We start from the raw sequence: 25,540 nt of genomic DNA, 5'->3' as shown, positions 1-25,540 counted from the left end.
TGATTTTTTCATGTGAAAAATAACTTTTATTTCTAATTAAGACAAAAAAAAATGCCTAAAAACATCATTCAGTCTGTGTAAGTTTGCAGGAATAACACTACATAATGAATTAATCAGAAGTATAAAATCCTGTAAATAACTAATATTTAACATTAGCTAGAATTTGAATTGCTGTCTAGCCAGTTATGAAATCAATGCAGTCTACTCTGGCATTAGCAAAGAAACAAGCTTACTAGCCAGTAAATTTAACCTTAACATGCTTTTTTTGTTTAAATTAGAAGGAGTTCATGCCTTCTGATGAGGTAAAGGAGATGCCTCATTTTATACAACTCGTTACTTATTCCAGCACACTGAAACATTTCGACTGAGGTAGGGCCAGGGCGCTCATCCTCAAGTTCAACACTGCAGTCTTAGCCATCCTCAAACACACATGGATGGCGCTAACACACATGGATAGTGCTATAGTGCTAACTATATTGCGTAGCATGAGAAGGTCACCGCAGATGATGTATTGGCACGATTCTTAGTTTATTTTTCAATATTGATGAACTTGATCGGATGTTAAACTGAAATACAGTTGAATTCAATTTTATTTGTATAGCGCTTTTAACAATGGACATTGTTACAGAATTATTTATTTACAGAAATAAATACATTCAAATTAAATTAAACCAAAATAAATTGTAAATATGTGAATTTATCCCTAATGATCAAGCCAGAGGTGACGGTGGCAAAGAAAAACTCCCTGAGACGATATGAGGAAGAAACCTTGAGAAGAATGAGACTCAGAAGGGAATCCATCATCATCTGGGTGCAACGGATAATGAAATTATAAATAAATCCCTTCTATAACTGTGTACTATATGGACAAATAGTGCAATTGTGCAACCAGTAAATTCATCACAGTTTTCACATGAAGTCCGGTCTGTTAAACCTATCCACTGTCCACTGATAGAGTACTGAGTACAAAGCTGCTCGCGGCAACCGCAGCCCCAAAGCCACCACAGCAACTGCAGCACCAAAGCCACCACAGCAATCACAGTCCCAATCCATCACAATATAATTCCCCATATGAGATCCCCAAGGCATCACCACGGCCCCCAAGTGACACCATCCCCAGCAATCCCAATGATCTTCAGGCCGTCCATGAGGGGCCACCGCCAGCAACAGTGAGCGATCTCAACTGATTAGAACAAGACCAGAAGTAGGGCATCAGGATGGATCAGGCAGGATGAAATGACTGGATGCTAAACTGAGGCCACTCGATTGATACAGACACTGTAAAAAAGTTACTGTAAATTTTACAGTAAAGTTCTGTATCATCTTACATAGTACAAAATATTGATTCAATTTAGCGTGAATTAATTCTCTAGTAGAAGTGGTTGAATCAATGCAAGTTGGTCGAGCTAGTTGTGGTGATTCAGTGGTTAAGGTTTTGAGTCACACATTGGAAAATTGTAAGTCTGAATCCCAGCCCTGGGAAACTGCCATGATTGGGGCCTCGAGCAAGATCCTTAACCTTCAACTCAGTTGTATCCTGGATCACTTGTAAGTCTCTGTCTTTTAAAAGCATCAGCCAAATGCACTGGATTATGTGTTAATTTATACTATGTAAGATATTACAGTACTTTACTGTAAACATGTTTTAAAGGTTTAAACCTTGTTGCCAGGAAATTACTGTAAAACTTACAGCCAATTATTTTACAGTGTAGCATACAATCATTAGCTGGATGAAAGAAGAAGAGAACTCTGAATTTTGTAACGAGCCCTTTTTGCAAAAGTAGTTACATAAGAGTACAAGTATTCCATTTCAGTAATACTCAACTAAAGTAAAAAATATGCCAAAATAATACTTGAGCATAGTAATGACGTAAAAGTAAGTAAAGTAAAAGTATTTTCCACTCCTGGACTTTGTGACATCATTCAAATACTTAGAGGTATGCATCCCAAACTGCACACTACTATATGTACCAAATATATCAACAAAGGTGACAGTGGAAGGGGAAAGGTGTTGATTAATTTTCTATAACAGCAGCTCTGACAGCACTGCTGAAAAATCCAGCTCAGTCTGATCAACTATACCAGCTATCCCAGGTCAAACTGGTAGAGCGTCTTTGCTAACTGGTAAGTTGCCAACTGATAAATTGGCAAGGACTGGTAAGATTTTCCAGCTTCTTTATTACTCAACAAAATTGATCAATAATAACGCCTTCAATACCAGCTGGCAAAGACAATCTGCTAGTTTGACCAGCTCAGCCTGTGTTTTAGCAGTTGATCAGACAAGCTGAATTTTTGCAAAGCAAGTCCCAGCTTTATATGAATGCACTTCCTGTAACATATTATTGTTTCTATAGTAACAGCTTACGCAAGGACTTGAATGGTGGATGCTCCACAAATACACATTTAAAAAATGTGTGTAAATATTGATATGGTGAATTTTCGCCATGGTGAAGAGTCTCTAGTGTCAGTGATTTGTAAAAGTCAGAGGTAAAGCTGTAACTTTAAGTCTTCTTTCATTTTGAAGATGTTGTTTTACTCTTTTTTTTTTTATTATTTCTTTATGAGCGCTGTAAGTGTTTGTTTTGTTGCATTAGTCAAGTCAGAATATTTGCTAAGTGTGTGTTACCTGTCTAAAATGTTGTTACCTGTGTAAAAAATCCTCAGCCATCACATCAGGAAGTGGTTTCTAAGGCTTTGGGCTACAGATTGTTGGGTCCTTAAGCAAGACCCTTGGCCCTCATATGTATCTAGTCTCAACCGTAAGTCACTTCGGATAAGAGCATCAGCAAAAAGAACAAATGTAAATTCAAATGTATAGATTAAGCTGTTGAGCCCTCTGATTGTTTTATTACATATTACATATTTATTTTGTGAAATAAGTTTATATCAACTCCAGGGTGAGGATGTATTTGTTTGGATTCGGAGCTTCAAAACAGCTAACTGCGGCTAACCTCTGACAAAATCACTTACTGCACCTTTAAACACAGTAGAGTTGTGAATGTAGCATGATGTGAAACTGCTTATCACACATCAAGAGTATGAAAATGTAATAAATTGCCCGAAGATCACCAAGACATTGGTGTAAGGCAAGCTGGAGATAGCACATGAGCAGAAAACAACATTGTGACAAAATCTTCCCAGTTAGTAAACAGGTTATTATCCTGTGCTCATTGTGCCATTGTCACAGTTACAGCAATGCATTTGTCAATAAATACATATCCACACATGCACAAATGCCCATGCTACTATTTAACATGTTTTTCCAAGCCTCCAAAAGGCATCTCTCACTGCCTCTAGCCTCAACCTTGCTATTTATATTTTAAATATAATTTAACTGCCCTTTGACCTGCTGGGTTATTTACTGCATTACGTGTATGCACTTTCAGTTTGTGCTGCTCCCTGTCTACATCTGTCCTGTAGATGCTGCTGTTGGATTTATCTAGAGAGACTCTGTGAATTTCACTACTACCTTCATGACATTACAACTCCATATTGTAGATTGCAGCACATACATATTCTAATACATATTCAGAATAAATTACAATTGAAGAGTACAAAAAATTAATAGGTATGACACTTCTGGTCTGGAAATGTTTGAAAAGATCTGATTTGAAGGTTCACAGATGTGTCCGATTTTGAGGTCATCATCACTTCTGTATATATACTGTATATTTTTTAATCGTTAAAAGCATAAAGTATATTTTTAAAAGTGACAAATGAATAGTTATTAAAATTGTATAAGGACAAATATAGACAATTACATTTTGTGCCATTTTGTGCCATACTGAAATATTTCCTTACATATTAGCAGACTTATAAGGAACAATCTTTTTTTTTTTTTTGGTAATTTTTTGTTTTGGTTTGGATTTTTTTTTTCCTAGAAATCTTGCCAGAAAGTTTCACAGGGCATCTAGTAGTTTAGACAGGAGGTGTGCATTGGAACTGGGACCCCTTGGAACGCAGCAAAAAAATTAAAGCAAACATGAAAAAACACAACTTAAATATGTCTTAACAAAGTTTATTGTAAGGAAAAAATACCAAAAATAGAGTGAATTACAGAACAGGACATGTTTCTCTAAATCATCAACATGATTCAACATTCAACATCAACATTCAAACCAACTTTATAGAGGTTGAAAACTCAGTGGATCTTATTCATCCAAGTTCTGTATAAACAAGCACAGATTTGAGTCCCAGAATGACGTATAAGCAAATTTGCCAATAAATATATATATATTTAAGAAAGAAATATATATATATAAGAAGAAAACTTATCAGGGAGGCTGCCAAGTGACCTACAGCAACACTAAAGGAGCTGCAGGAATAACTGGCAAATACTGGTCACTCTCTGCATGTGACAACAATCTCATTATTTTTCACATATCAAATGTAACTGTAAGTGGATAAAAACATAACTTCCTTTAATAAATAAAAATGTAAATAAAACTTTAGAGTGATAACAATAACTGTGCTTTGCATGGGGGCCGCTTCACACCACATCATTAGTGTTTTTTTTTTTCTACAAGTGCCCATCTTATCGTGTTTTATTCCTTCCTATTGGCACCTCCAATTTGCACACAATTTTATATCTCACAGTTGTAGTGGTTAATCGATGTGTTCAGATTTTCTCTCTCCCACAAGAGTTGAACTCTGTTGCGCCAGGCTTGCAGCGTTAATCAGCCATAAAGCCAGTGGAATTGTTACTACGATTCCAATGACGATCCCGATACTAGAGCCCAACACTCCATAATTAGATCCAGCCACCGATCCAATAAGAGCGCCAATCACAGCCAACACCAGCAGACCTACAGGTTTGAGGTAATATTTTGCAAGTGCCAGAAGATCATCCCGATACTTGCGCTTGATGTCATCAATATCCACTGCCTGGTTTTCATCTTCATTGACTGCAAAAATTTAAACAGAGGAGAAAGTCAAGGATAATACAGTGGCTGTGCATAGATATAATCTGAAATAATATAATGGTCTTGCATTGACAGAATTATGCTTACAAGATGGACGAGTTGCCTGGGCACTTCCACGTCTCTGCTGAAGCACAGTTTCTTCCTCAGCCTGTTTTTTATACACACTAAGTCTTTTCTGATATCCTTGTTTCAGCATTTCCTCTCTGTCCTCGTACATTTTTTTCAACTCTTTGATATCCTGTGATATTTTGCTCTGTATCAGTTCATAGTAAACCTGTGGCAGGAAGAAATCACCCAGATTTTCTTCCACCACGCTGTCTATCTCTGTAAGGAGTCCATGGACCTGGGTTTCAGGTTCACTCTGCCGCATAACATAGTGTCTGCCTCTGCACTTTTCCAGCAGTTTTTCTGCTTTCTGAATGTGATCTTTGATTGTGGATTCCTCTACATCTTCATCACACAGGAAAAGCACCATAGTGTGATTCCAGACTCTCTCAGAGAGCAGCTCCATGTGCTGAATTGCTGATTTAAGTTCATTTAGAGAAGGTCCATCACCAGTGTTTACGGGCAACACCAGAATCAGAGCATGGGGACCTGGAGGACAAAGTGTCACGCTTCGGGTGATTTTATTTTTAATCTTCATTGCAGTGCACTCTATAGAAACTCTGTCCCATCCTGGTGTGTCCACTACACAGATCCTCCTTCCTGCCTGTTCACCTTCATATAAAAAGCACTCTTCACTCTCTTTATTCAGCTTTGTGTCTCTCAGGATGACTCTGACTACTCTGTTCTTTCCAGCTCCAGCTTTTCCCAGCAGTACAATCCTGCGGTCTGAAATAGGAGGTGGGCCTCCTTCGGTAACACAAAAACACAACAGATGTTATGGATTAATACACCTTTTCTCGATGTACAAATGTCATTATGCACAAGAGAAGCAAAATATTTTGAAAGATATCTAACCTGGAGCCGTTGGTGAGAATCCACTTGCCATGGCTGTATTAAAGCTGTTGAAATTTATCCAGCTGCCATGAAACGTTCACTTTGAATTTCCGTCACAAATGTTATTATTTGAGAATTGTGGAAGGGAAGATCGAGTTCTGTTCATAGAAGCAAAACACAGCAAGTCAGCTCAAATGTAACTAGGACAATTACAAAGAATTTCAAAGAATACAAATTAGTTGACAGTGCAACTGTTCACCCTGTTGGTAGGTTGGGGGGTTGTTAATTGACCTGTGTGCAATTGACCTGTGTGTAATTAAAGTATCACATGTGTGCAATTAAAGTATCACATGATCTCAATACAAACACACCTGTTCATTTGTTACAGAACATACTTAAAGAAACATCATCATTAAGACTAAGGAGCTATGAAAACACACCCGGGACAAAGTTTTGGAAAAGTATCAGTCGAGATTTGCTTATAAAAAATATTCAAAACATCTGCAACAACACTATTAAATTCATAATTAAACAATGGAAATAACATGGCACAACCACGACTCTGCCTAGAGGAGGCTGTCCCCCAAAAGTCAGTGATCAGGTAAGGAGAACATGAATCAGAGAATCAGTGTAACAACTGTAATGCTCAACATGATGCTACTAACACCATGCTTCACTGTGGAAATCAACCTCATTCATCTAGTTGTGTGACGTCTGATATCAATTGGTTGCACCAGGACTAATTTTTCGGTTTCCACAGCAATGGGACGAATGCTTATGCAATCACGACTTTTGCATTTTTTATTAGTAAATAATTTTTCAAACTATATTTTGCTAATTATTTTGCAACCTATAACTATATTATGTCAATATTATGGGCTACTGTTTGTAGAGTCATGACATAACATCCTAATTAAGATCATTTCATCCAGTTCCAGGTTGTAACACTGTTAAAACTGGAATAGTGCAAGGATGGTGAATACTTATGCAAGCCACTGTATAATGCAACTTTACACACAAGTGTAGAGAAGTGTAGAGAGTAGTACTAGTAGAATATAGTACTGAACAGAGCTAAAATATAAAATGGATTTCTTACTATCATTTGTCAGGGATTGCTAGTTAATTATAAACATTTTGCTTAAACTACTAGTATAGCTATAAAAAAAAAATCCAAATAGACACTGTTGTTCACATTAATACACAAGCATTAAAACACAAAGAAATGTTATTGCATCATATGTGCCTACAGATAACATGAAAGCTTCTTATAACATTTTTTATAAAGTTTTATTCCTTGCTTATTGTATTGTATTTTTTCCATATTTTAGATTAATAGTAAGCACAACAAAACTATGAACCTGTCTAATATTCTTGCACAACCTGGACTAAAAGAAGTTCTCATATTCTTAAATTTTAAATGAAACTCGTTCAAGGGAAAATGTTTTAGTTTGAAATATTTGTTTTGTAACTTCTAGCATAACCTGGCAAAGAAATGCTATTGCGTCATACGTGTAAACTGAAAATAGAGACTTGGTTTATGAAACTTTAAACCTTTTATTCCTTTTCTGTTTTGATCAAGAAATAACACTATTGTATAAGATTACTAAAATGAGAAGAAATTACTTACATTATTTTTATGATATGTTGTCAAGTAGGTTATTTCCGGGTTGTGTGGATCTGTACGGTTGATGGCTTCAGTTCAGGTAAGTCAGGTGCTCTATCAGGCCATCGAGGGCGTACACTTTTCACTAACATACCAGGAAGAACATCATTAACTCCTCAAGGTCCTAGAGAGTGTCTATTGCACAAAGTTATGACGTTTTATCATACGATGGTATTGTAGTGTAAAGTTTAACTTAGTTCACACAGTGATTGCTCACCTGTCCAGACCTGTGGACTGGATTAAAAAACGTCTTGAAATAAGATATGTTATCATAATCCATATCAAATGTTGTGTACAACTATATATTGTCCATCAAAACACTGGACACACCTCCTCATAGAAGCATATTATTGTATTTATTTGAAATTGATGAATACCACAGTGCTGTTGATTGCTCAGAAGGTGATTATTTTCCTATAACAACCTATAGCTATTCCTATAACTGTAAGGCAATTCGCAGGTTTCTGATAATACACTCAGCCTAATACGTTATTTTTCTTACAGTTGAGTCCAAAAGTTTATACAACTATAAGTTTATAAACCTAAGGTAAAGATATTCAACTCCACACATACATTTCTTCTGAGAGTGATTCACTCAGCAGCAACAGAAAGCAGCAAGAATAAATAATTAAGTGTCAGTTACAATTTATAATCCTCTTTCATTGACACAGCTCTACTTACAGCATTGCAACAGCTTTAATATTACAAATAATAACTAATAAATGAATAATGAATGCACTGCAAAAACTGACTTAAATCTTACCAAGTGAAAATATATTGAATATAGTCAAATTTATTTCATAATTCCTATTGTAAGATTACAGTAAGCCAAATATAAGATTATTAAACCTATTTCGAGACATTTTTGCTCATTTTAAGTTTTACATTTTCTTATTCTATTGGCATATATTTGCTTCTTTCTAGAAAGAAATGCTTAAAATGAGAAAAAATATCTAGCAACAAGACTATTTCAAGCTTGAAATTAGTAAAAAGAAAATGTAATAATCTTATATTTGGTTTATGGTAATCTTATAATACGAAATATTAGATAAATTTGACTATATTCAAGAAATTTCATTTGCTAAGATGTCATTTTTTGCAGTGTGTTGCTTTGCATCTCACTTTACTATACTATACTAGGCAATAAATATGTTATGACCATCATTTGCCTATCATGAAGACAACTTTGTAATAAAGTGAAACACATTACTAATGAGTGAGGTGTTACTGTGTCATTCTTCACACATTAATGATATGGAACAGTATTGTAAATTGAAACCCATAGTAAATTATTACTAATGTCTCAGGTGTTACTTTGTTTTTACCTAAAAGTTAAATTAGGAATAAAACACAGGACACAGCAGGAAGTAAGTGGATGTAAATCTTGTAATGGATTCATGAAAGAAAAAAAAAATCCATGCACTGATGTCTGAATAAACCAGTTGTGCGAAAGGTGTGTTCAGACTTGTAAAAGTGATTATGTGAGATGTGGAGGACTATTAGGTTCACAGCTAGAATATATCTTTATTTATTCTCCTTTTGCTCTATTTCTATTTGCTATACACAAAAGAACCAACAAGGTTAGAGAAATGTGCAACGGGGCAAGTATGTTCTTGTCATGGTAATATGATGGCAGTGAAATGAATCTGAAAGTCCTGTGGATTTTTACTTTATATTTAAGGATACTCTGTTCCTTATTTGTATGTTGGGAAATGTGAGGACTCTGGATGTTACTTCAAAGTACAAATTTCAAGAATCAACAGGTTAAGCAAAAATGAAATACAAAAATATATTTTTTTCCAAAAGACATTTTAATCCAAAGTCTGTACCATTAACATACAGAGATAATATCTAGATAGATTTCTGGCAAATTGTTGGTGTGTAAGTTATTGACACTAATAGAATATTGATTTGCTACTGTAGTGTCTCTGATGGAGATTATCTTGTTATTTAAACGACACACACACACACTCACTGAAGGTCACTTCACACTTGATGCAAAGGCATTATTTTCAATTTACAGAGTCCCTATTTTGCAGCGTTTTTAAGTACACCCTTTGAGAAACCCATCAGAAAACCTGTGGTAGAAGCTATATAGTAGAAATTGTCATTTGACCAGGTGAGAATTTTCCCAGGCCACACCCCAATTTCACTTTTGAATTTGAGCGCTGTATGTCTATATGAAAGCATTAATACTTCATTAATACTACATAGCGTTTTCTATATGCAATCTTACCTAGATTTTTTTCTCTGCTGATGCCTATCAATAAACAATAAGCAATAAACAGTCTTCTATTTTTCAGCATAGATGGGGTAGCTCCATTTAAAAAATTAATCTACCCAAGAAAAAGAATGGTGCTGGCCAGCTATAAAGGGATAACCATCTATCTAATTAACAACTAATTAAACGCTCCATAAATACCACATGCCCTTATACCACAGCTCAGGGTGCTGCTGAATTCTCAAATCTGATTGGTCAGAAGGTGTTGATTAATTTTCTATAACAGCAGGGCTCTGAAAATGGTGCTGGCTGCAATTCAAATGATTATATGAATGTGCTCATTTTATAGTACCAATACACTGACAGGGACTTGTACGGTCCCTCCACATAATATGATAACATAATATTAACATAAAAAGGCTTATAATAAAGGTTTTCTGTAAGGAGACGTATATATAATATTTCTGGAAGCTGTCTCCAGGGTCAGCCCTTTGTAATGGTCAGTGTCCCACCACAGAAACGTCCCCAGGACAAAGGACTTTGTACTTTCTGGTTTCTCGACAAGCTTTTTTTGGTCATAGTAACGTCAGGAAAGAGAAAAGGAGTTTTAATGATGGACTGTTTATAGTTGTTATAAAATAAGTGATAGCAGAAGCTAAGGTGTCTTGAGGACACTCCACAACATTGAATGTGACTATAAACACTAAAAAAAAAGTGATTTATTAATAAGTTCATTAGCAAATATCTGTAATATAAGAGGGAAAAACACTTTGAGACAAGCAGTTATTGGAAAATAATTCACTTCAGGCTGGTGACAGTAACATCGCATTGGGCTACATCACACTACCCTGTAATTGATTATGTTTTTTTTTATAATAGCACACCCCCATGTGTTTTATTCCTTCTTTATTATAATATCTGTTATTATTTACTAGGAAGGCAAAATCTATTAAAATGAATAAAATGCAGCAAAAAAAACAAAGGTGGTGGTTCCAACCACTAGCCGCCCAAGATAAGTTACAGTAAAAGTGAAAAAAAAGTGAAGTGACGTGTGGCCAAGTATGGTGACCCATACTCGGAATTTGTGCTCTGCATTTAACCCATCCAAGTGCACACACACACACACCGTGAACACACACCCGGAGCCTTTTTTGCTGCGGCGCCCGGGGAGCAGTTGGGGGTTCGGTGCCTTGCTCAAGGGTCTCACTTCAGTCGTGGTATTGAGGTATTGAGGGTGGAAGACAGTACAGGATAAACAGGGATGAGCTTCAAAGTGACTTACATGAACATTGTGTACATTTACATAGCCACTAACTTTTTATATACAAACGTGAAACATAGGAAAACAAGGGCTAAAACACCAAAATCTATTCTAAAAATTCAATTCAATTTATTTTGTATAGCGCTTTTAACAATGAACATTGTCTCAAAGCAGCTTTACAGAACATAAGGAACAAAAAACATGCAAACAGAAACAAAAACATGCAAACAGTCCTAGATGTTAGACAAAATTATCCCTAGTGAGCAAGCCCAAGTGACTGAGGCGACTGTGGCAAGGAAAAACTCCCTTAGATGATATGAGGAAGAAACCTTGAGAGGAACCAGACTCAAAAGGGATCCAATCCTCATTTGGGTGACACTGGAGAGTGTGATATGAACAATGTCCTTTCTGTATTTATTTTTAGTGGGAGCTAAACCATTTAGAGCCTTGTACGTAAGTAGTGCTAGTTTATAATCAGTTCTAAACTTAACAGGTAGCCAGTGCAGGGATGATAATATTGGGGTTATGTGATCATCTTTTCTTGACCTAGTAAGAACTCTGGCGGCTGCATTCTGGACTAACTGTAGCTTGTTTATTGAAGATGCAGGACAACCACCTAGCAATGCATTACAATAGTCCAGTCTGGAGGTCATGAATGCATGAGCTAGCTTTTCTGCATCAGATACAGATAAAATGTTCCCAAGCATGGCAATGTTTCTAAGGTGGAAGCAGGCTGTTTTAGTAATATTGGAAATATGATTTTCAAAAGACAAGCTGCTGTCTAATATTACGCCCAGATCTTTCACTCTCGAGCTAGTAGTAATAGAACATCCTTCTAAATGCAAGTTGAATTGTAAGAGCTTTTGTGTACTGGTTTTTGGACCAATAAGTAATATTTCTGTCTTATCAGGATTTAGTAATAGAAAATTATCAGTCATCCAATCTTTTATATCTTTAACACACTCAGTTAATCTAGACAATTTATTTATTTCATCTGGTTTTGATGAGATGTATAACTGGGTATCGTCAGCATAACAATGGAAACTAATCCCATGTCTTCTAATGATGTTACCCAAGGGAAGCATGTAAACTGAGAACAGCAGAGGTCCTAAAACTGATCCTTGTGGAACCCCATATTTCACTGGCATTACACTGGATAGTTCTCCATTTAAATCTACAAAATGGTATCGATCAGACAGGTAGTATCTAAACCATTTTAATGCCTGTCCCTGAATACCTATGTGTTTTTGTAAGCGATCTATGAGAATTTTATGATCTATAGTTTCAAATGTAGCACTAAGATCAAGTAAGACTAATATTGAGATGCAGCCTTGGTCCGAAGCTAAAAACAAGTCATTTGTGATTTTTACTAGCGCAGTTTCTGTGCTATGATAGGGCCTGAAACCTGACTGAAATTCTTCAAGGATGCCCCTGCTCCCCTACCCACCCAATTATAGCATATAAAACTGTATTATATTATCCCAATATAATAAATATAATTATTAAATATATATCATTATTATATAATACATATAATATATAATCCCAAGGTTGTTTCAGAGAGGGAATAGATAATCAGACATGAAAAGATCAGACATCAACAGATCAACAGTGGTTAATATAAACCTGGGGACAAATAGGAGTAAGAATGGTAAGAAAGAAAAAAAAAATAACGGATGAAATAACAAACCAGAATGGAAGAAAATTTGTTATCAGCAGAACTTATGAAGTTTTGTATAGTGCAAAACAAGAGCAGCATAAAATCTAGACAAAATACTTGCCAGATTAAATCATTTAAGTCAAAGTTAAAGTCAAAGTCAAAGTCAACTTTATATGTACTGGACACTTTATATGTACTGGTCAACTGCTATATGTACAGGACACACAGAGGATTGAAATTTCGTTTCCCTCAGACCCATGGTGTGAGAAACCAACATAACAAGACAAGCAATTTAAAAAATTAAAATAAAATAAAATACAATATGTACACTATAGACACTCACGGCATATGTGAGTGTGTAGATATTTACATTTTAGTGCAAAACAAGAGAGAGCAGCAGTAGTAAAAGTAGCTTGTGCATTTGTGTGATTTGGGGTGTGTGTGTGTGTGTGTGTGTGTGTGTGTGTGTGTGTGTGTGCGCGTTGGAGGGGTTACAGTTCAGTGACTCTTAGGGCAGCAGAGGGCAGAGAGGGGAGAGAGTTCAGTTTTGGAGAGAGTGCTATGGAAATCCTAGCTTATCCATCCATGCAGCTATAAATGATCAATATTTTCCATTCAGTAAAATATCCTGGTGTGTCCAAGTCGCTGCATCCTTCAAGTCAACAGAATCCTTGTTTTCTTTTTTCACTGGAAACACAGAATAATGCCACATCACTATACTCTGAATTTATACATCTAATATACCGATGCTTCATCTCTTATACTATACATTTATACAGGAAAATTCTACTTACTATCATGAAGTTTTCCAGGGAAACTTTCAGTTCTGTGCCTAAACATGTCTTCGTCTTCTTCCACCCTCTCTAGAAGTGATTCATTCCCTTTTTTCTGAAGCACCCGCTTATCCTGCTCCTGCACATCTGCACACATTTTTCCACCTACTGCTGGGTTTTGCTTCAGAATGCGTGCAATGAGATCAGAAAGTGGCATGATCTTGCGTAAAATGACAAAAAGATAATAAAAAAACACTGAGGACTGTGGATATTTTTGAACAAGCACATGATCATACACGACAGAAATGCTTTGAAAGCCATTAAATCCAGTGTGACTGATATTTTCACCACTCACTAGGAGCAGATGGAAGTTGTCTCTGTACTCGTACTCTGACAATGGCAATAAAGTTGAACCTAATCTAACCTTGAGAGCTCTGAAGTATGTATGGGAAGAGAGCACTAATATTTCTTTTCTATTATTGTAGCAGTCCTTCTCATAAATCCTTATACACTGTATGGCCAAAAGAATGTGGACACCTGGGTATTAAGCATGGGCATTAATATTAAGTGCATCATTTGTGACTATAATAACCTCCACTCTTCCACTAGATTTTGGAGCATGGCTGCAGGGATTAGTGACCCATTCAGCCACAAGAGCACAAGAGGTCAGGCACTGATGTTGGGCGAAGAGACCTGGTGTGCAGCCGTCATTCCAATTCATCTCAAAGGTGACCAGTGGGTTTGAGGCCAGGGCTCTTCCACAGTTCCACTTTCACTCCAAACTTGGCCAACCATATCTTTATGGACCTCACTTTGTGCACAGGAACAGGTTTGCTGGAACATGCTGGAACAGGTTTGCTCCCTTTCGTTCCAGTAGAAGGAAATCTTAAAGCTACAGCATGCAAAGACATTCTAGAAAATGACATTCTTTGTGGCAACAGTTTCGGGAAGACCCTCATATGGGTGTTATGATCAAGTGGCCACATACTTTTGGCCATATAGTGTATGTTTTATTCAGGTTCAAATTCATTTATCTTAAAAGCAATGTTACAGTACTTTTTGTAATCATTTTTTGGAAACCAGCTTTAGAAGCCTTGGTAATTAGAGAAAAAGTGGTAGAGATTAGTTTAAAGCTACACTTCTGTAGGTAGAGCTCAGGCTTTGAAATGCTCCATTTCTAAAAATTCAGTTTTTTTTTTTTTTTTTTTTTTTTTTTTTTTTTTTTTTTTTTACGTTTGTAGACATATTTTTATGATTTCCCCCTATTAGAACATTATAAGAAATTTAAAAAAAAACTCAAAAAAAAAAAAAAAAAACCCACAAGAAACCCAATTCATCATAAGCTGAAACTTTGGAGGTTGTAGCTTGAAAGCGGTGGTAGCCAATTTTTATGGTTACAGTTTGAATATCACGTAAGCAGCACAAATGAAAACTGCAACGATGCTAACAGATATCCATAGGGGCAGGATTTTCTCTGCCCCATGCTCCTCCTATTGAGGAGGAGGACAGGACAGTAAATGACAGGGTTACCAAATTACAAAAAAAAAAATTAAATACTCTGCAGCCACCTACATCTTGTTTTATAGCAAATAATCTGAATTAAACCTAATACATTTCCACAAAACGCCAACATGTACGTGTATGTATGATGTACCGAAACATTTCAATTCTAAGATAAATTGCAAAGATTTGGAGAGGAAAAGTTTTTTTTTTTTGTGGCATTTGAGATGTAGTTGGGGGTGAAAGTTTTGCTGAAACCTGTCAACCTTGGTTAATGATATTACCTCGAAAACAATTTAAGATACATCTAATTCCTCTCAAAACAAGCTGCTAGACTGTATGTTGGATGACTAATACTGTAAATACTGTATGTTGGATGACTAATACTGTAAAAATTCACCAGATTGTAGCCTATAGCATAAGTCATGCGACAGCCTCTGAGCTTACAGTAATTAAGTTTGAGGCCGTGTCATTATTAATGTCGACCTGTCCCACCAAAATCTACGAGCCACTGCTTATTTTACTGTATACTGTAATACAGATATGCCATAATGCAATCACAGTAAATAAGTGTGAAGTGTGAACTTATTTTCTGAAATAAGTTTAAAACTTTTTAAAATGTTTTATAAATGATTCGAATATAGAAATATTTATTTACAGTTACAATTCTAATACTATATCTTATTTATTCTTTCTGCCAGAGAACATGTAAAAAAAAAATCACTTTTTGCTCAGTTACATATCACCACTACCCTACACTGTACTGATATATATATATATATACAACCCTATCATTGATTATTTTTCTATAACTGCACACCCCCATGTGTTTTATTCCTTCCATACTATAATATCTGTTATGATATTATATATATATATATTTTATATATATATTTATATATATTTATATATATACACACACACACACACACACACACACACACACACATATATATATATATATATATATATATATATATACACATAATGCTAAGTGCATTTACACTGCTTGGCTTTTGGTGACGTATATTTTTCAGCAATTGATTAATTTACCCTTATAACCATAGTGCTGTTGAATTCTCAAATCTGAATGGTCAGAAGGTGCTGATTAATTTTCTATAACAGCATGTCTCTGACAGTAGTGCTGGCTATAACTCAGATAATTATATCTTACATGAATGCTCTCATTCTATAGTAACTATTCACTGACAAGGACTTGTATGGCGAACTCTCCACATAATATGATAACATAATATTAACATAGGAAAGCTTAAAATAAAGTTGTCCCACCATATGAACATCTCCAAGACAGAGGACTTTGGACTTTCTGGTTTCCTGACAAGCTTTTTTGTCTTATTAACTTCAAGAGAGACAGAAAAACAGTCTAGTGAGGGAATGACTGTTTATAGTTGTTATAACATAGGGTGGTAAGAGTAACTCAGCTTTTTTATGTCAGGCTATATTACACCACCTTGTCATTGATTATTTTTCTATAACAGCACACCCCCATGTGTTTTATTCCTTCCATAGTATAATATCTGTTATGATTTACTAGGAAGGCAAAATCTATTAAAATGAGTAAACAGACAACTAAACGGAGAACTAAAATCAAATAATTTTATTTGTAAAGGTAAGGTACAGTACAGTATAAACACTGATACAGCTTGCTCAGCTGCTCAATGACTTAAGCAAACATTTTTTACATTTAGTTAACCATTAGCTTTTTACATCCAAGGGAACATGACATACTGTATATAAAGTTTAAAATGAAATGTAGGAAAGCAGAGGCTTAAACACCAAAACCCTTCTAAAAATTTAAAAAACAGAAAATGAAAATAACAAACTTGCCCCTGCTCCCCCACCCATTCAGTGAAAGCATATATAATACCACTTTATTATACTCCGTAAGAAATTTCAAAAATTTAGGAGTATCTGTCATTTTCAGTTCAATTTGAATTACCTACAAATACCTGTGCATAATAAAATTGTTATTAAATATTAACAACAGTAATATGCCTAAAGTTGGTGACAACTCTGTCAGAGAGCGTGAGTATGTACAGGAGTGTAGGAGATCTGAAATGTAAGAATGGTAAGAAAGGAAAAAAAAAACGGATGAAATAACAGATCAGAATGGAGGAAGTTGTTATGAACAGACCTGATACAACCTTTGTAGCTTATATAGTGCAAAACAATAGCAGCAGACTGGCAAAAAGACATGGGGAAAATACTTGGAACGATGAAGAGACTCAGCTGAAAGTGCACAGTTATAAACAGTGTTCTGTAATATAGTGTGAATGTTTTGATGGAGCAGTAATACTGACCAGATTAAATCATTTGTAATGCAGTTGCACCAAGACTCAAAACGCTTTGAGTGCTACGGAAATCCTAGCTAATTTATCTTAATTTATAACGTGTTTCCCATTTTAGCACATCTGTTGGATTAGTGTTTCTTTTCTGTCTCTTTCATCAAATACAGTAATAGATGATCAATTTTTGCCATAAAAAAATTCCACTAAAGTGTCCTGGTGTGTCCGAGTCTCTGCATCCTTCAAGTCAGCAGAATCCCTGTTTGCTTTTTTCACTGGAAATAAAAGACTGAATTTAGCAAATTATATAACACTGGACTATGAAAAAAGGTTACATCTGTAAAGTGAAATTACACTTACTATTAGGACGGTTCCCAGGGAGACTTTCAATTCTGTGCCTAAACATGTCTTCGTCTTCTTTCATCCTGTCCAGGAGTGATTTATTCCCTCTCTGCTGAAGTATCGGTTTCTGCTGCTCCTCTCCTTCAGAGTGCATTTTTCCACTTATGGCTGGGTTTTGCCTCAGATTGTGTGTAATTAGACCAGCAAATATCATAATCACAGCAAAATCACATAATCACAGCAAAATAAAAGCACAAAGAAGGGGCATTGTGACTATGCACAGCAGTAGAATTAATGAAACCTCGAAATGTGTGGAATTGTTATACAAAAAAATTGAGATTCAGTGTGTATTTTAAGGAAAAAGAAAGAATACCTTGGAATGCTGTGAAAACTTCTCAGGCACTGTATAGGTTCTTCGTGCTTATACGTTTTTGTAAAATGGAGTCAGACAGCTGGCTTCATCTCTTCAGAAATCTGGCAAACTTCCTCCAGAGAGGTTTCTCTTCCAGGTTCTCTTCCAGGAGTCACAGACAACTTCCTATATCAGCATAAAAGACCCTGAAAATAGTTTAAAGTTTATTAAATGAATGTCACACAGGCTTGCAAATGGTTTAGAACAAGGTCCTGACAAAGCATGTGTTACTATAATAAATATTTTTTTTTAAAAAAATAAATAAAAAAAGGAATTATTTTTCTGCTTAGCACAGTCTGGGATCTTTCCATCCCAAAGATATCATCATATTGTAGAGCTGGATATTATGTGTATTCTAACGTATTCGACCTATTTCTGTTATTTTTCAAAAGTGTGTGTTTAAAAAAGGATTTTGTAGCTACACTATAAAATTGTCATAAGTTGGAAATCCAGTACTACGTGTTGTAGTTGTGTTAGGATTTTGACCAGGAATATTTAGTAGATTTTTTTAACCCAGTTTATGGCATGTCGTATTAGCAGGTTTTTCCATATCAGCAAAAATGGTAAAAAAAAAAAAAAAAAAAAAAAAAAACTCGATATCATATGTGTACATTTTGAAATCAAGCGTGACGAATATCACACACAGGCTTGATTAACTTGACTCCAGTCCTAACTGCTAATTTTAGATAATATTACAGGTTAAAGCACAGGGTACTTTTTAACTAGCTAGAAGTAACAACAGCTACTGCATGTTGCAGCACAAAATTAGGTAACTTAACATTAATGTAAATATACTCATGTAAGAATTTACTCATCTAAAATCTACTCTTTTCTTACGAATAAAAGGTAATTTGTCATTTTTATAATGAGAAGCCAACTTTGGCCATATTCTCCCCTCAAACAAGGTTAGCTAGCGTATTTTTGCTAACTACACATTAAAAACGTTACTGCCTACATACTGTAATGTCTAGTTAATATACAGTAATATAATTTTTAAGGGTTCAGCTAAATTCTGAATTAAATGTGAACAAAAGCTTATATTGTTTGTAGTTGCAGATGATGTTGCAGATGACTTTTTCTGGTTGCTTTTGTGTCTCAGAAGGCGCAGTGGAAAATTCCAGAAAATGAATCTTCATGCAACAACGTGCCTGTTCTCTTTCAGGTCTGCATCCCCAACCCATGTTAGGTTACCCATTATTATCCACCCAATTTGGGTCACATCAACCCAACTACCTGACCCAACATTTGTAGAGTGTATCGCATGACAAACGTCCAGACAAGAGTTCAGATGAGAGGGATTTCCAATACTTTTTAGTTCCGGTGCAAAATTAAAGAAGCAAACTTTGAACAGGAAACACTTCTGAGATAAACTATTTCTTTAACAAACAATAGTTCAGAGTTGGTCTTGACTTAAATACAGATTTATCCATTATTTGTTTAAGTCTCAACCTAAAAGTATGAGAATTTTCTAAGCCATCCAACGTATTGTACAGAATAAATAGTTCAGTAAAAGGCTGTAAGTCTGAAAGGCAGGTTGTAAGCAGGAAACATCAGATTCCTTTAAAAGTAAATGAGTACCAGTTAAGAACCACTGTGATATCAAGTTGAATGTTTATTATACCGTAAATCTGTTTAAAAAAAAAAAAAAAAAAAAAAACTTGCAGGATTTCTGAAGGATATGCAGCACTTTTTTTTTTCTTCATAACTCAGGAAGGGTACACAACACTCCAGTCACAAATCATGCCACATTTATGATACATATAAGAGGAAATAAAGTCACATAATACATTTTTTCATCACTGTACAACACTGTACACTGTATAAAACAAGTCCATATCCAGCTTTAGGAGTCCATAAAAGGGCTTTTTTTCTGTACAGTCTCTAAAATTTCAACTGATGCATTACTAGATAAGATAATCCCATCTATCCATTCCAAGTAGAAGTTTCCCTTTTATGATAATCCAAATCTCTGCTAAGCACTTGAACTGATCATCCTAAGAGAAATAGATTATCATGAAAGAGCAACATGTACAGCCAGTAAACGCTTCTTGTAAAGGCCTTTGGTTTGGTCACAGTGTTGTTGATTGTTAAGTGCAGAGATGAGTGTTAAGGGCAGACTCTCTCCCACTCTCCCTGCTCCGATCGCTGGAAGCGCTGCGGCTGGCCTCCGGGAAACAGAGCGTCGGTGTTCGGGTGTTCCAGCAGGAAGCGGATTGTGGACTTGATGTGTTGGACGAAATGAGGTGGCTCAGCATAAGGAGACGTGGACAGGTACTGTTAGATGGAGAGATCATCAAGCAAAATGTTAGTCAGATTAAAAAAATTATTCAGGTAAAGAATAATAAATAAATCAAATTTTGTAGTTACCTGTAAGATTGTTTCATCATCTTCATCCAGCCAGAAGGCGATGTCTGTGCTAGGTGCCCATCTGCATGGGCCGATCTTCAGCTGCTCTTTACTACAGTCGTACACCTCGGCTAGCTGGTAAAATTACATTTTAATTTTTTACAACTGTAATTTCTATATGTGACTGTAGAAACTATATAAATTACAGTGATTTCAGTAATATACACTACAGAATTAAAAGAAGTCTGAATTTTTGGGGAGCATGATATTCCATGGATTTCGTGTTTGGTTTTAATGGGCCTCATTTATCAGTCATTTAGTACAAGTATGTGTAAACGTTTTTTTTTTTTTTAAGTATCCTGCCATATTTACAAAATAGGGCTGCATGATATTGAAGATATTGTGATATGCGATAACTTGTTAAATAATTCGATATGCAGTACGATAATGCTATAAGTGTGTAAAGTCAGTGTAAATTATATATGTGTATGTATGTAGGTATGTATGTGTATATATATAAACTGAAAATGACATAACCAACATACATGTTTCATGATCTTTTGGGGAAAAGTAAGCATTCTCTGCTATCTGCGTTGCCTTAACTTTTAGAAGTACTAAAATGATTCAGTTATCGCAAGCCCTTGCTATACGCATAGTGCAATATTTGCATTTGCGATATTTCGATAATTTCGATATACTGCGCAGCCCTATTACAAAAGTTTCACTTTTAACGCTGATTTTCTGCACACTCACGTACATATGGTGATTACTTCAATCCAACTAAAATAACCAATCATATTCCCATCACAGCTGATTTATATTTACTGACTCCCACAAAACTCCATAAAAAGCAAAATATGGTGAGCTGAAGATGACGAAAACACACTAAATGGTGAAAGAGTGCCTCCTAAACAGCTAGTGCAGCTCAGCCACTGCAGCATATCGCCTACCAGATACACACACTAACTCTTCCTTCTTTAATAGGGCACCATTTCTTTTGTCCTAATTAAATATTTGTCTTAATTTATGGATTTTTTTTAAATTGCTTTCTTTCAAGTCATTAATTAGAATTCACTCATGACAAAAATTTTCATTAAATTTACGTGTAGTTGAAATAAATAACCTATTTAAACTTAACAGCATAATCCATATATAAACCTGCAGTCACTCATTGCCAATTATACGAATTAAAGTCAAACAATCAAGGTTCACGTTAGTGAGTCTCCTCATACATAAATTCATGTTAATTTAAAAAAAAAAAAAAAAAAAAAAAAAAACCTCTGAAACTCTTCTTGGATGGGAACATTTTTCTTTTGTGGCATTTAAATTGTGGTAAATGCTCCTGCGAACGATTTAGGAATAAATGTATTCATACCCAGCTTGATAAAAAAGGCCCATTGTTTGTATAAAAGCGTTGTGAAAATTACAGATGACAACATTAGACTAGCATGAAAATTACAGCATATAGGTCATGTCACTGTATGTTTTTTTTTTTTGTATAAAAACATTATAGTCTGAAAAATACGGTGTTCATAAGTACATAAAAGACAGAAGCTGCTCCAGAATTAAACATGATTGTGTTGATACCTGTCCACCTGAGAAGCTGCGTGCAGACCTCAAGTCCTCAGCAGGTCCTCTTTGTGGAAACACGGCTGGGAAAACATCGCCTGTTTTAACGTTCACACCTAACAAGCACACACACACACATTTATATCAGTATCACAAGTGTAATCCGTTGTGTTGTGCTACTGTGTGTTATACAGTGCATTAACAGAATATCAGGTTTACCCTAACACTTGTGCATACAGCAAATGCAGATAAAGATCTGGCACTGATACCAGATCCTTCGACTACATTGGTGCATCACATTACAGTGCTGCTTATTCTAAATTGTCTAATAAATTGCCACTTTGGTGTCTATAAACAGTGTTTAGCTAGGTCAGAGAATATTCTATGTTACCTATTCCATAGATAATTGGTCTGTGAATCCCATCTGTCACAACATCATTCATATCTATAAAACACAGAATAATGTCAATAAGTGTCAGTATGATGAGGATACTGATGCGAAAAAAAAAAAGTTATTCAAGCATGTGCATATGATACCAAATTACCAGTAATGCAGCAGGTTTCTATGTGAATTTCTTCCTTTTGTTTCTGAAATGCCGCTGCAAAATAAAAACGCACAATCCTTACAGACACACACATTTAATAACTTGGCAAAATTTTAAAGACTGTAGGTAAACTCTGATTTGGTGCAAGTCTCCATACCGAAGATTTCCCGGCTGAGGTTATGTGACGTCTTGTTGTCATCATCAAACCCCCCAATGAGATGAAGCTCTAACCTGAAAAAAAATATATACAGTATATTTCTTTATAAAATGAACATTGTCACTGAGAACAATGTAACGAACCAACATGGTGTGGTTTCACAATAAGAAGGCTACAAAAGTCTCACCTGCCTGCTTTAGCTGGGTTGCTTAGTGACGTGACGGCATTAACTAAGAGAGGAACTTCAGTCCGCGTGCTCGAGCCGTCCAGGTGAGCCAAACAAGTCGCTCCGCTTCCTTTAAAGGTGGAATGAACAAAAATGATACTGCCACAAAGACACAATGTTAAAAATAAAACACTGATTTGAAAGAGAGTACAGGTGCTCACTGTTACCTGTATGGCGCAGGACTACTAAGTGACATGTTGTTGCATCCCCAGAGCCAATAACTGAAACAGAGTCTGCAGAAAGATGCAGATTTAATGTTATACAGTTAAATAGCAGTACTGTTAGTCTGAGCATTTCAGTATTACAAAAAAAATTTACAACTCCACTTCCACTTCCATTGAGACCAAATAAAGTCAATCAGCCAAATCATGTTTGGTGTTCAATAGTGGCTGTCTTTTTTTTTTTTTTTTTTTTTTTTTTTTAACGTAACACTGGAGCTACACTCCTGGGTCCCTGGAGGACTAGTGTTTAGGCCACGGCGCTTTCATCGCTGCGGCCTGGGTTCGTTTCCGGCTAGGGAACCACCTCCAGCCACTGGGGTTGCAAACAACAGTGCACTCCCAGTGCCGGTCCCAGGCCTGGATAAAATTGGGAAGGGTTGCGTCAAGAAGTGCATCTGGCGTAAAAACTGTGGCAAATCAAATATACATGGACCAATGATCTGCTGTGGCGACCCCTAACGGGAGCAGGCGAAAGGAGAACAACAACTGGAGCTACACTCCTAACGTAGCTATCCAGTGATGGAAGTCTCACACAAAATCATTTCTGCTTAAAACCATACTAAATTTATCAGTAATGTCACACTGTTTAGGAGTGTAACCTGTATAAATGCACAACGTTTCAAAGTTGGGCTTAACACAGTAATATTAATGGGACAGCCATCCTGAACAACTGGAAACTCTTTCTCCTTCATGTTATTTATGGAGGGTCGGAGGGGACGGGGATGGGGTGTGGGGGGTGTGGCGGTGGTGACGGGGGGCGGGGACTAAATGTGGAATGGAATGTTCAGTGAGCATATATGGGTGTGATGGTCAGGTGTCCACAAATTGTGTTTACTGTTATTTGTGAGTTTTCTAGTAAAATAAACAATGCAGAAGTAAAGGAGCATTAAGACTCACTGTCTGCCGGCGTTGTGGCTGCAAATTCCCGCTGTTGCACATAGAGCAGGCACTTTGAATCCACTGTCACAAGGGGTTTGGAGCGAAATACTTTGGCATTTTCCTTCAGGAAGCACAAAAACAATCTCATATATTACTAATTCCGCTTACAAACTGTGTAACACACACAGGCCTCAGTCATCTCACTCACCTTTAAATGGGAATATTTCGAGAACAGCTCAGTTGTTGATATTACACGGTCGATTCGTTTGTTCTGAGTCAGGAGTGGCATTTTTTTTTTTTTTTTTTTTTTTTTTATTCCTCACCTACAAATACTCCAAATATCAAGTGTTTATTCTGTGATATTTATACACCAGGAAACTCTGCCTGTGAGCACGCGCACTTCCTGTATTCACCCGCCCCCAAATCGTCATCGCGGCTGCGCTCCAATCCACGCACGTGTGTGCTAATTAGTGCTCTTCTAAGCTCGTGCTGTAGAATTCTCTCCGCCTTTGCCCGTCGTGCTCGCGCGCGCCAAGTCCTCAAGTACGCGGATTGGAACACAGCCCGTGCCCTGATGACGCCGAGATCAAACGTATGCAAATTTGAATGATACATATTTAATGGATACTTTTAACATCAGTGTCTCTGGTCCTCCAGTGGAATATTAATAATAAGGTGAAAGAAGTGTTTTTCAGAATACTACACAGGATTTACTACCCACTGAGACAGATTTGAGTTTGAGTTTGGGTGAGATTAAGAGGGAATTCTGTGGGATAATGAAGGAATCAGGTGTTGATGGTTTCTTTTATTATATTTATACTGGAATGTTTTGGATTGGTGTTTCAGATTTATTAAGCAGAACAATATGGACAACTGAAGTCCAGCTACTTGATTGTTTTTCATTACAAACCAGACCGAATGAACAGAAATGCCTGTTTTCTAACACGGTTCTTTATCTTCATGGGTATATTTCACATCCATAAGCCAAGAGTAGGCCAAGAATCAACATTCTTAAGAAGTAAAATAGTAAAGCAACCTGTTATGGTCATTAAAAATAAAAAATAAAAATATTTAATTTATTAATAACATGTTACTACCCGTCAAGGTTTTTATTTTATTTTATTTTATTTTATTTTTACATTTATACCCTGTTGTCATCTCATCTGACTGTAAATTTGTTAAACGTCTTTGCAATGGAAATGTAATTTGGATTATTTTAAATTTGAATGGATTCAATATGAACAATTATACAAGTAAAAATGACCGTAATAACAGTGCATTAGAAATATTTTGTGTACTATAACAGTGTTGCAAGTTTTTTGGTTCTCACCAGTGACTCTCATATACAGTATACAGTCATCGATTCTTCCTGATGACATTTAATGGGGAAAATTGTAGATTTCTAAAACAAATACTGTATTAACAACGTTAATCGCGGCCTAATGGATAGAGAGTCGGACTTACAACCCGAAGGTGAACCTGATGTTTGTGGGTTCGAGTCTCAGGTCCGGCAGGGATTGTAGGTGGGGGGAGTGAATGACCAGCGCTCTCTTCCACTCTCAATACCACGACTGAGGTGAGACCCTTGAGCAAGGCAC

The 25,540-nt window shown here is 36.0% G+C and overlaps 2 protein-coding genes and 1 long non-coding RNA gene across 4 annotated transcripts; all 3 read right to left on the bottom strand.

Moving 5' to 3' along the window:
- Positions 1-4,002: 4,002 nt before the first annotated feature.
- LOC113538358 (GTPase IMAP family member 4) lies at positions 4,003-7,708 on the bottom strand. Its single transcript, XM_034298167.2, has 4 exons — positions 7,489-7,708; positions 5,883-6,019; positions 5,010-5,774; positions 4,003-4,904 (listed from the first exon to the last, which is right to left on the bottom strand). The coding sequence occupies exons 2-4, from the start codon at positions 5,911-5,913 to the stop codon at positions 4,606-4,608; spliced, it is 1,095 nt and encodes a 364-aa protein (XP_034154058.2). The 5' UTR covers positions 5,914-6,019; positions 7,489-7,708; the 3' UTR covers positions 4,003-4,605.
- An 8,834-nt stretch (positions 7,709-16,542) lies between these two features.
- On the bottom strand, positions 16,543-18,096 carry LOC113538362 (uncharacterized). Of its 2 annotated transcripts, XR_003403842.3 has the most exons (3): positions 17,961-18,096; positions 17,606-17,766; positions 16,543-17,520 (listed from the first exon to the last, which is right to left on the bottom strand). It is a non-coding gene; the product is annotated as an uncharacterized LOC113538362 (long non-coding RNA). The 2 variants fall into 2 exon arrangements; XR_003403841.3 differs by lacking the exon at positions 17,961-18,096 and having other exon boundaries at positions 17,606-17,954.
- Positions 18,097-19,608: 1,512 nt separating this feature from the next.
- Positions 19,609-24,376, bottom strand: ntan1 (N-terminal asparagine amidase). The gene is made up of 10 exons (XM_034298165.2): positions 24,151-24,376; positions 23,961-24,063; positions 23,010-23,075; positions 22,804-22,912; positions 22,617-22,690; positions 22,460-22,513; positions 22,306-22,359; positions 21,933-22,030; positions 20,367-20,480; positions 19,609-20,273 (listed from the first exon to the last, which is right to left on the bottom strand). Exons 1-10 carry the CDS (start codon positions 24,229-24,231, stop codon positions 20,106-20,108), a joined length of 921 nt encoding a protein of 306 aa, XP_034154056.1. The 5' UTR covers positions 24,232-24,376; the 3' UTR covers positions 19,609-20,105.
- Between the last annotated feature and the right edge of the window lie 1,164 nt (positions 24,377-25,540).

This window comes from Pangasianodon hypophthalmus, chromosome 2 (assembly GCF_027358585.1).
Source record: "Pangasianodon hypophthalmus isolate fPanHyp1 chromosome 2, fPanHyp1.pri, whole genome shotgun sequence".
Taxonomy (NCBI): Eukaryota; Metazoa; Chordata; class Actinopteri; order Siluriformes; family Pangasiidae; genus Pangasianodon; species Pangasianodon hypophthalmus.
The sequence above is the reverse complement of the archived record's forward strand: the minus strand, read 5'-3'. Positions and strand labels throughout refer to the sequence as shown.

What these genes read in the sequence shown, in the direction of transcription:
- LOC113538358 (XM_034298167.2), bottom strand. Translation starts at nt 5,913, where the DNA reads ATGGCAAGTGGATTCTCACCAACGGCTCCAG. An exon ending in ATTCTCACCAACGGCTCCAG is followed by an intron (nt 5,775 to 5,882) that starts GTTAGATATCTT and finishes GTGTTACCGAAG; the next exon opens with GAGGCCCACCTCCTATTTCA. An exon ending in CCAGGCAACTCGTCCATCTT is followed by an intron (nt 4,905 to 5,009) that starts GTAAGCATAATT and finishes AAATTTTTGCAG; the next exon opens with TCAATGAAGATGAAAACCAG.
- ntan1 (XM_034298165.2), bottom strand. Translation starts at nt 24,231, where the DNA reads ATGCCACTCCTGACTCAGAACAAACGAATCGACCGTGTAATATCAACA. An exon ending in CGAAATATTCCCATTTAAAG is followed by an intron (nt 24,064 to 24,150) that starts GTGAGTGAGATG and finishes TGCTTCCTGAAG; the next exon opens with GAAAATGCCAAAGTATTTCG. An exon ending in AGCCACAACGCCGGCAGACA is followed by an intron (nt 23,076 to 23,960) that starts GTGAGTCTTAAT and finishes ATCTTTCTGCAG; the next exon opens with ACTCTGTTTCAGTTATTGGC.